This window comes from Amphiura filiformis, chromosome 2 (assembly GCF_039555335.1).
Source record: "Amphiura filiformis chromosome 2, Afil_fr2py, whole genome shotgun sequence".
NCBI classification, from domain to species: domain Eukaryota; kingdom Metazoa; phylum Echinodermata; class Ophiuroidea; order Amphilepidida; family Amphiuridae; genus Amphiura; species Amphiura filiformis.
In genome coordinates this window covers 72,131,150-72,142,215 of record NC_092629.1, presented here as the reverse complement: position 1 = coordinate 72,142,215, position 11,066 = coordinate 72,131,150, and the positions used below count along the sequence as shown (strand labels likewise).

Below are 11,066 nucleotides of genomic sequence, written 5' to 3'. Positions count from 1 at the left end.
CATCCAGGAGCGAATCCAGAGCTTGAGAAATTTCGGCTTTGATAGAAGCCAAGGTGCGGATCTTAGCTCTGTACCGTGCCGCTGCTTTACTAATCGGGGCAGATCAGGGTTTATAAGACGCAACCACGTTAACACTACAAAGTTTTCGAGTGTAGGCGTAATCTCCTCATCTTCATCAATGACTTGGTCATGGTGACTGATGCCGCCTCCTTCACGCATGAGGTTGTCTTCGGTGAATGCTACTAGACGCTGGTACAAGTCCTCTGGCCGTTCATCAGGGCCAAGGGTAATATTGTTGAACTCTAGGAAGTGGCCACCTGTTGTTTGGAAGCCAAAATGGAGACGGATGGCTTGCCATATCTTTTTCAGGCTGGTGCAGTTTTTGAGTATTGTATTTCGTGAGATAATTGGACAATAGTTGGCTATTTGTCCAAGCATAAGCTCAATGCAGCATTTTTCTGGACTGCTGTTTTCCTTTGGGCTTCCTGTATGTCCTCACCGTCGTTAGTGAGACCTCGAAGAGGGGAAGTTTTGACTTTTGCCCCATACCGCTCCTTCAACCAAGTAGGGAGAAAAGCTTGGGTCTAATGACAGTGTATACTGGAGGTTATGTTTCCAGCTTTCAAATGAGTTTATTGTTTCGTTCTTTGTTAGAGGCCATTGCTTCGGCGCACGATGTGTTGTGGCCATTGCTGATTGTTTTTACACTCGTGTATGTGAACCAGAATAAAAGCTAATATGCAGCCTTGCAGGCTTAAGCTTACTGTTTTAAGCTTACTGGTCGCTCACAGTCTTGTGAAAGATCACACAATTAGGGTTCAAGATGACCACCAATTTCGTCAGGAAGGTCAGCTGAGAGACTTCAGAGATGACTGGTTTCGAATCCAAGCTGTCACCACGCCAATAAAAGGATTAGGGATTAATCTAATGATAATCACAACCAGGCACATGTAGCTTCCACGAGTGCAGAGACAGAGAGAGAGAGCCCATCCAGGCTCAGTGCACCTTAAGGGCACACAACTATGAATCAACTGGCGTAGAACAATTTGGCAATACAAGGGGGGGGGGGGTAAGATCTTTCGGCAAGTCAATATGGTTGAGCAAGTGCCGAGATGGGCCAGGCAATTTTCGACACGCTAACAGGAAATTGTCCCCCCCCCCATGATAAGACTATCAAAATTGAGGAAATAATGTAATTTGGGAGAAAAGGTAGAAAAGAGAAAAACTTTGCTCCCAAGGAAATCACTTTCTATATCCCTGCAACTAACAATTTATTATGGCGCATACGCCCCTCCGCTGACTGCATCCCTTTCCCACTCCACATCCTATTTCTAGAACATTCCCATAACAATTTTACCCCCCAATAAAAAGCAGGACGAAGTCGGAAAACTGTTGCGTAAAGGCGACGGAAAAAATGTAAAATCAGCCATTTTTTTCCCAAGAGAGTTTGAAGCAAATTGTGTGCATGTAAAATCAGCTGTTTTGTGCAAAAAGTACTGAGATTTATTTTGACTGAAAAAAAACCATGTGCAAATGTGCGAGGGAAAAACTGCAAAAAAAATACTAATTTATTTACAGATTTTTTTTATCATTTGGTAACAGTGGTGTATAGCTACATCGGGAGCTACGTGTAGGGGAGGGCACGTGACCCGGGTGCTATCTTAGGGAGCAGGGGGCGAATTGACGAATGCAGCATCTATTATGCGCCCCCTCCAAGTAGTCCGTAGGACTATATCCTGACGGCGAGGATAGTCTGTCTTGAAGGACTATTTCCAAGCCGTGAAAGTCAACCGACCCTAAAGGTCTGTCCGATAGAACAGTTGTTGGTTTTTTGTTGCCTAATAGAGAGATATGGTGACAGTATGTGGTGGATCAAGTCAGCATTGCCCTAATGATAGACAATAATTATTACACACTAATAGTAATACACATTTAAGAAATTGAATAAATGCAATATAAATATTTTATTTTGATATTTATAGTACAACACTAAACAAGATACAGTCATATACAGGGTGCTCAAAGTTCCCCCTAAATACTTTTTAAAATAAATCGAAAAATATTTGACAAAATGCAAACTTGTAAAAAGACAGATGTGTAGCCTTCTATGTTTTACACCTATGGACATAGGCGTAGATCCCGGGGGCCTAAATGAACACAATGATGTGTGATGCTATAATTTGGTCAACAGGGGTAAAACAAATAGGGCTATACATATCTTTTTACATTTCGTAAACTATTTTTCGACTTATTTTAAAAGGTATTGGGGGGGGGTCTTAGAAGTTGTGCATCCTGTCACTAGCATGATTAAACATAATACCTAAGTCATAAGGAGAAAGAATATGGACTTGGAAGTAGTGTCCAATTAAAAAGTGAGTTTCTTTGTGGGGGTGGGGTGGGGCTAAGAACTTAACAATACAGTTGTGTTTTTTGATCAAGTACATACTTCCCACCTAATAATTCTGGACACTGAAAAGATCCTTAAAATGATACAGATGCTGCCTTTAACTTCATATACAATTGCATTAGGTGTATCATTAAAGGTGCATTTTGTGATCCTGTCCACAGCCCCTTTTCTAAGATGGGTTCAGATTTTTATACCATCAGAAACGTCTGGCTACATGTTTGCATGCACAATAGGTTCTTGCAGATTCATTCGCTTGGCAAAAATATCTTTCAATTTGTATTTTTTTCTTTTTCTAAAAGATTAAATTGACATTCAGCACAAAAATCCAACTAACCTTGAATTTTCGATGTGTGACACACATCTTCATCAGAAGAAGTCCTAGGATGTTGTGATGGACTTGCCCTTTGTTGATCATTGGCGAAAATTCAAGGTTAGTTGGATTTTTGTGCTGAATGTCAGTTTAAACTTTTAGAAATTGTTTATCACCAGCACGTATGAACTTACATTCGAGTATTTTTGTTCTGTTAACAGAACAAGCTTACAACAGAAAGGCCTATGGAGCATATGTAATACTACACATAATCATGCATAACTAGCAAATTTGGAATCAACTGAAATTTTGATTCATAGAACCATACCATAGAAAGTGGATACTAAAATCTCAGGTAACTATAAACCACTCCTTTTGTAGTACAATGTATATTGGCTATAGAGGGTTATGTTATTGACTTTTTACGATGCAAAGCCTTTTTTGTTATTGTCGCCACAAGAGATTTATACCCTGTTGTAATCACAAATGACAGATAACTATAATAAAAGTCGGAATTGAAGATACTAGTTCGCGTCTGAGACATTTTTTTTTACCATTTCTCATGATTGAAATTTTGAATGCAGTGGAACAGCCCGACATATGGTTGGTTTTTCATCTAACATTCAAACAGTCTCAAAACTTGGCATCAGCTAATCAGATCCATGATATTATAATAATTTATGCATATGACATACATTGTACTGGGGAAAACCGGGGAATTCAAATCGTGTGAACACTTTACGGCACAGAGCCATATTTGCCATCTATGCTGCCCAATCATGGCAAATTGTGTAAGGCACTTCACAAGTTATATAAGGTCAGCTTACAGTGTATATCAGAACAACATTTGTAGGTGACAGCATCCAAAACAGAGTTCAATATATTTGCATTATTATTTCTGCAATCATTTCCTTGATAGGCATTGGTTGACTACTTCAAGTAAATGTCCATTTTCTAATGCTGCTGCTACCCTCTCTTTATCTGCAAGCTGTTTGTTTACTGTATGGAAAATAAAAGAATGAAAGAATAGTAATTATTCATTATGTGACTGTCCATGACCCATGGAAATTTGGGACACTACCATCATAAGGGGCACAGTGTCACAGCAGTCTAAGACTTTGACTCATAATTCCTGCAGTGTCAACATGTTTTGCACTTAAGGCAAGCAGAGATCCTATAATAATGAGATAAGACACTCTCTACAAACTGCCTATACTATGCTATACCGCAGTTGAAGACAGGGAATTCGCAAGCGTCATCGCCGGCCAAGTCTTACTACGAACGTGTAATAAGAAGATACCATAGAGTCCTACATAGAGGTCTGAGGAAGAGACGGTCCGAATTGACCTACCTTGACCTATAATTAATCAGAGAATCACTTTTTTGTACCGCTCACAAAACAAAGAGTAATAAGTCCGCCAAGCGCTGTCAATCATTCTAATGAACAAATAAACAAGCTCTGGCAATGACGTAATCCTAATTATAAATGAGAAAATCACATTGTATATGTACTGTCTGCTGTATTAGATGTCTTCCAACAAGTGCCGGAGTGTCGCGGTCCTGAGGCAAGGCCCTACGCCCCTCTTGCCTCTCCCCAGGTATATAAATGGGTACCGGCTTGATTCAATGTGTGGAAAGTAACAGACAGTGGAGGTGTAGTGATTCCCCTGCAGCATCATTGAGGAGTCTGGCCAAATCGCTTCAAAAGGAGAGATGGGTACTCAGGCCTGTCAACACAAGTTACTTTATACCTTACCCCAATAAGGTAAGTATAGTTTGATCAGCTCTTAAAAGGCGGGAAATGCTAGGCTTTTACCACTACGCCGAAAAGTAGACCCACATTATGAGTACTATTAATTGACCTGTCTGGCCTAGTTTTTTGTGTTTTAAAGAAAGTAGACAGACTTGAATTAATAATTTGTGATGCTTCTCAAAATAAAATATTTTGATATTAATCCGCGATGTTATAAGGCCCGCCAATTAAGAGCTGATCAAAGTATACAATACTAACCTGCCAATTCTGATACATGTGATCCAGGGTAGATTTCAACATCAACCTGATAAAAGGAAAGTAAATGTGGACTTTAGTAAAACAATATAAATAAAAATTAATTTGATGCAATGAGGTAAAATGAGGTTTCTTTTTGTCATATTTGATATAATTTTGAGCCTTTGAGGCACATAATACATTTCTTCTGTTTCAACTTTCTGTACTGATTTGTGACATATAAATCACATCCAGATATCTTGCAAAATATTGTTCTTTTCTTGACTATCAACACATATTAAGCCACTCCATTCTCATCATGTAAAAACAAAGGAAACCTGTACTATTAACAGAAGTGTCATTTGATGTAATCAGGTGATGCATCATGTTGCAAAGGATTCTGGGAATGATAAGATATCTTATGTGGTGTATGTGGTACTAACCTTAAATCTTGATGGCAAGGCCCTTATTAATTTGACTCTAATTGACAAACCTATAAGAGTTGCCATACTACAATGTGGGATAGTAGGTGTGAAGAGAATACGCACTGAGTTAGCATCATCATCAACCTGTATGAAAAGACAAATAACAAAAATAGAAAGTTGAGCAAAAACATTTTGGCTGATGTGGGATTTAAACTTGCAACCTCTAGTTTGTAAGACCAGTGTTTTACCATCCGAGCTATCCAGCCCTACGATGGACGGCAATCCTAATTACCAATAGCTTTGCTCGGGCACAGACTGTTCAGAACTTCAGAGCCATGAACATTCTCGTAAACAGATTTGTGTGAATCCTAGTTGATTCTTGCAAACTTAAAATTGTAGTTTACACAGAAGTTAATTTGCAAGAATCAAATGATTCTCGCAAATTTATTCTGCAAGAATCAAGATTCTTGCACTGCAAAACGAAATTCTGACCCCATATACATTTGTGTAAGGTCATGTTTTCCATAGGAGGCGTCACTATGGATTTCAACTGAAATAGCCTAAACTTACCTCCACTTGAGCGTGCTCCACCACATTGAGTTCTTCTAAGGTCAAAGGATGTTCAGGATCATTGATATTTCTTATCAGATGTAATTACAGTGTTAAGGCTTATAACAGATAATTTCTTGAATGAGTCAATACCTGTGTAAAGCTGTCTGAAACTAAACTAAACAGACATTAAAAACATTTACACTGATAATAACTTTAAGTTTTTAAACATTCAAACTTAGCCAGGATCTTTAAGACCAAGTAAAGTAAACAAATACATGTATATCGTCCCTGCCCTCACCAAATTTGGAGATTTTCAAATCAATTCTTATTTGCTCCCTTTTTATACTTTGTGTCTGAAATTGTTGTGAAGCAATAACCTGGGGGGGACTCAACATTAGAAGTGACAGCCTGGGAGTGACAGTATACGCCTGCGCCTGTCAATAGGCCCCCTTTTTTTGAAGTTGAATATACAGGTCTTTTTAAAGTCATATACTTGATGACCCCCCCCCCCCTTAATGTTGACAATAAAGGGCTCTGGTATGAAGTTTCGACAGTATTTTTTGTGGGACATTAGAGCACATCAGACATATCGAATTGAATTCTGAATACGAGGAATGTCTAATTTCTGATATCAAATAATTTTTTTGAAATTCGCGATAATACAAATTTTATGACAAATTATAAAAAATTTGATATTTTTTAAATTTTTGATATATATGACAGTCCTCGAAGTAAACATTCTAAATTTAATGATATGTAGGCCTACTTCAAATGTATACAGCTGGGATGAAATGCCGATGATCAATTGAAAATTTTGACCTTCAAATTGAATACATTTTTCTCCCCAAAACACCCAATTTTTTGGGTGTTTTGGGGAAAAATCCTTTAAGTACGTGTATCATTTATAAAGTTTACTTTGAGGACTGTTTAATATCAAAAATATCAATTTTTAGTCATTTGCCATAAAATGTATGGCGAATTTCAAAAAATCAAAATTACTTGATATCAGAAGGACATTCTTCGTATTCAGAATGCAACTTGGTATGTCTGACATGCTCTCATTTCCCACAAGAAAAAGTAGGCCTACTCTCCAAACGGTCATACCCCATAAAGCCTACATGTAAGTTTGCAATTTTATACAGAAATGAGTGGTCAATCTGTAACAAAATAACATAATAATTATTGGGCCTCCCTCACCAAATTATTTGGTTTTTGTTACTGCGTGTGTCAATCAAGTTGAAAGTCCGACCTTACACTGGCATCGATTCACATTTACATGTAGCGCATGCACCAACCATGCATGAAAACACAACTAGCGTTTAGTGCTGCTCCCAACTGTGTGTATGCTATATGGTCATTTTCACGGTAAAGGGTGTAACTTTGGATTTTTAACATTTTGATCCGTAGTTTTCTAATAAAGCCACAGAATTCCATGATTTTTGGCCACATAAATCATCTAGTTAGCAGCTACCTTGGGTAGCATAATCATCTTCAGGAGTTACTGCGTTCAGTTTTAGCAGGCTTAAATGTACCTAATATTGCCATTTTGAAAAACTATAAAAAACAGTAACATTTTTGTAAAAACCTGCGTTTTCTTCAGTTAGTTCATGGATAATTTTTCTTATCCTGAAAGTACGGTCATATGTTCAGTAAACACTGCCACATTAGATTTAATTGTGAACAGCCCTGTATTTTTGAGAATCGGACTTGAGATTTGTCGTTTCGAGGCTTCATTTTCCGTTAACAATTGTTAACAAACTTTGTGGGTATAACTTTGGTTCATAATTCTTGGTTATTTCTTCACTTCTTCTTGATTCATAACAGTTGATATCTTAACTTGAAATGGGTAACAAAAATTAGTCGATTTGCAAGCTTTCAAAATTTTTATAAAATCTTGACTTCAAAGAGCCGTTTTTCCGTTAACTTTTTTGAAGCCTCCGAAACAAACTGTTCAGCAAGCTTGGGCAAATATAAATAAAAGAGCTCATCCAATCTATTTATCAAAATGTAGCAAAGTAGATCTTCAAATCACTTCTTTTTAAATTGTGGAGATATATATCACCGTTTGAAAATGGGACCCAATACAAACTTTCCGTTAACAATTGAAGCCTCCGAAACAAATGAAGCCTCCGAAACAACAATAAGATTAATTATCATCTATGCATATCTAAATTGGTGTTTCATACTGATATCTGCATTGTAATTGTTACTTGATATGTGCAGAATGTCATAAATGAAAAAATTGTTGATGTTATGGTTAATGTTTGAAAAATATACTGATACCCAAAAAGCCTGTTTCGGAGGCTTCACATGCAAAAAACACCATACTTAACAAATGGGTGAAAAAGTTAACATGCTATAAATCTACAATATCTGCCACATAGAATCATTGATTCAATACACACAAGAAAATAACAGCTTAGATGATCCCAACAGTGTTGTTTTCAAAAAAAATACTTCTGCAATGTTTAAACATTGTTAACATGAAGCCTCCAAACAATAAAATGACTTGCTGTGATAATTTAATTTTTGTCACAACTGAAATTCAATACTTAGAAGCAAAGCATGAAAATTGGTAATTGTGATATTTTTACCTATTTTTTCATGTCAACTTGTAGTAGTTAGCCAAATATTTTACTTTTATGATCACCTGTGTTGTTAACTGAAGCCTCCGAAACACAAATCGCTTGAATTGCCAATTCTAAAAATAACTCCAATTTCTGTGAAACTTGGCTGGGAGGTTCCTTTCATCAAGTAGTATTTGTACATGAAGTTAGACATTCAAATTATTTTAGGAACCCAATTAAAACTTAAAAAATATGTTTAAGATTGGGAAATTTCCATTGCAAATGACCCTTGATGTTAAAAATTTTCAAAATTGCAATTACAAACATAGCAAAACATGGTATAAAATTTAACTTATATCTGTTGACTTACTTTGGAATGGGATTTCACATGTATTCCAGCTGTCATGTCATAATTTTCTGAGCTTATGTAAAATACATTTTTTCTTAGATTTTAACCAAAATGTTATGGAAATGTCCATTTTTTTATCAGAAATCAAAAGGTTTAAGCCTTGAAACATTATTTTACTGGAATTTGAGTTGCTTCTATGCATGATTACAGTAAACAGAAACATATTTAAGTGGTTTGAAATTTTGACCCTAAAAAATCAAAAGTTACACCCTTTACTGTGAAAATGACCATATTCTATTTGTATCAATACACAAAGTTTAAAATACATTATACCGTACCGTATTCATAAGCGCCCAGGGCGCTTAACAAAATCATTTTGCATGGACGCTTATTTTTTACCTGGTTTACCTAATTTTTTCGTAAGGGGGGTTTATTAGACTTTGACTAATTGACGTACATGTAGGTTATAAGGGTCCTGAGACGTTCTAGTAGTTTTTTTGATGCAGAAAATGTATTGCAAGTTTACACAGGACTTGTAGTCCTCCAGCTATTTCACTGTATCGACGTCTATCTCTCACTTCAACATTAATGGTACCCTTTAGCAAATTGAAAATACCCTGGGTGAGCGCTTATTGGGGCATGGGCGCTCATTGGAATGAATAGGCCTACGGTACAACTTATTTTACAAGTCTTGTTTTTTCGCCGATTGAAACCGAACAAACTTTGCAAGTTTATGAAAATCGTCAGGGCTGCCATCACAAGTGAATTGGATTGGATTAATCCACGTTATACAATGTACGCATTAGGCCAATTACAATTGATTCTTAGTTTCCTGTTTCCCGCCCGCGTCCAAAGTAGAGAATTGCAAAATATTTAATTATTTTATTTATATTTCGGATTTTCTCTTTAAAAATAACTTTTAATGACTACCATTTGCTACTTTCTGACTTTGATCATATCATCTATAATGATGAATAAACATAGTTATACCTAATTGTACCATTACTTATGTATAAAATCAAACATAGTAGTAAAATAATTAAATGCATGCTCCTTGTCAAAATGGCTTGATGTAGGTTGCGACCACTTATTTTCAAATAAAGAAAATAAAAGATAATTAATAATTAATAATTAAAAGTCGCCTCATCCCTGGTTTTCAACCATGAAACAGGAAACTAAGAATTAATTGTGAAGGGCCTTACGCACAGTCATCTAGTACGGGACAAATCCATTCATGAATCGTCATGCTGATGGCAGCTGTGTTCATTCCATAAACACATAGATTGGAATGTTAATGCCTGTGCCCTATACTTGAATTCAGCCGATGCCGCACAGTGTCATCGCCCCGATATCTTCATGGCAGAAATCGCCATGGTAGGTTCAATCCACCGCCCCAATGGCCATTTTGTATCAACCTGTTTAATAGTAAATTTGAGTCGCATAATGGGCCGAAGGACATCTGACTAAGGCTACTGATAATAGCCCCGATTAGCTCGGTGACTGACCTCGCTGTGTTTGAGTCCAGCATGGTACGCCATAATAGGTCATATGCTTTTAGAATTTAGATTGGCCTACATGTATACACTGCGCTATATAATTTGGCACATAAATCAGAATTATTGTCAGTTTTTGACTCAAGACGCAAGCTACTTTCTCAAGACGCAAGCTAACGACTATCATATCTGTTCAAAATATATATTCAAGTGCAAGGAACCACTTTATACTGAAATCATTTACGGAGATATTCATCATTTTCTATCCTGGCTGGTGCGGTATCCAAAGATTTTCTTCTCATTATCAAACTCGTGCATAGCAAATTCATGTGTATCGATCCCGGGTATTTATTTTAGTATCTCTGCTGACAAAGTAATTATTAGCCAGGCGATGTCGGTGTGTGAATTACATGGCTCATCTTACGCGCATAGTTTCTTTTGTGTACGCTTGCGCTTTTTGATCAGTTCGCTCACACAAACCTGACAATAGCGTTGACCCCCCACAGGCAACATGCCCACATTCCGAGGTATGGTTCATTCAAATGTAATTTTGTATTAAAAATTAAAATAAAGCTTTTCATCAACTCATGAACTCGAGAAAAAGGATATCAAAAACTTCTCTTGCATCAATTTTGTCCACCACGTCATCATCCTCTTCATCTGGGATCACGTGTCTGTCCTTCAGTCGACCATGAACTGTGGGATTCACGTTCTCTAATCTGTCTGAATCAGACATGGCAAATGAAAAATATTAATATTTGCTTGTAAAATAATGTGCACAATGTTACTTCTAGCTATGCAGTGACACTGTCATGACTGTGATTTTGGGTAGTTTTATTTTGCAATGGTTTATACATAAATTTTTTTATACTTTAGAAACATATGATAATGTTCTTTTTTTGCACAATTTATCATTTTATATATTATTATTCCCATATTTTTTATAGAATTAAATACAATCATATATTTTTTAAAT

General features: G+C 36.6%; 1 protein-coding gene across 1 annotated transcript; it reads right to left on the bottom strand.

The window, feature by feature from the left end:
- Positions 1 to 1,949: 1,949 nt before the first annotated feature.
- On the bottom strand, positions 1,950 to 10,894 carry LOC140146580 (MIP18 family protein galla-2-like). The gene is made up of 5 exons (XM_072168450.1): positions 10,700 to 10,894; positions 5,700 to 5,779; positions 5,148 to 5,273; positions 4,729 to 4,774; positions 1,950 to 3,716 (listed from the first exon to the last, which is right to left on the bottom strand). Exons 1-5 carry the CDS (start codon positions 10,824 to 10,826, stop codon positions 3,622 to 3,624), a joined length of 474 nt encoding a protein of 157 aa, XP_072024551.1. The 5' UTR covers positions 10,827 to 10,894; the 3' UTR covers positions 1,950 to 3,621.
- Positions 10,895 to 11,066: the final 172 nt, after the last annotated feature.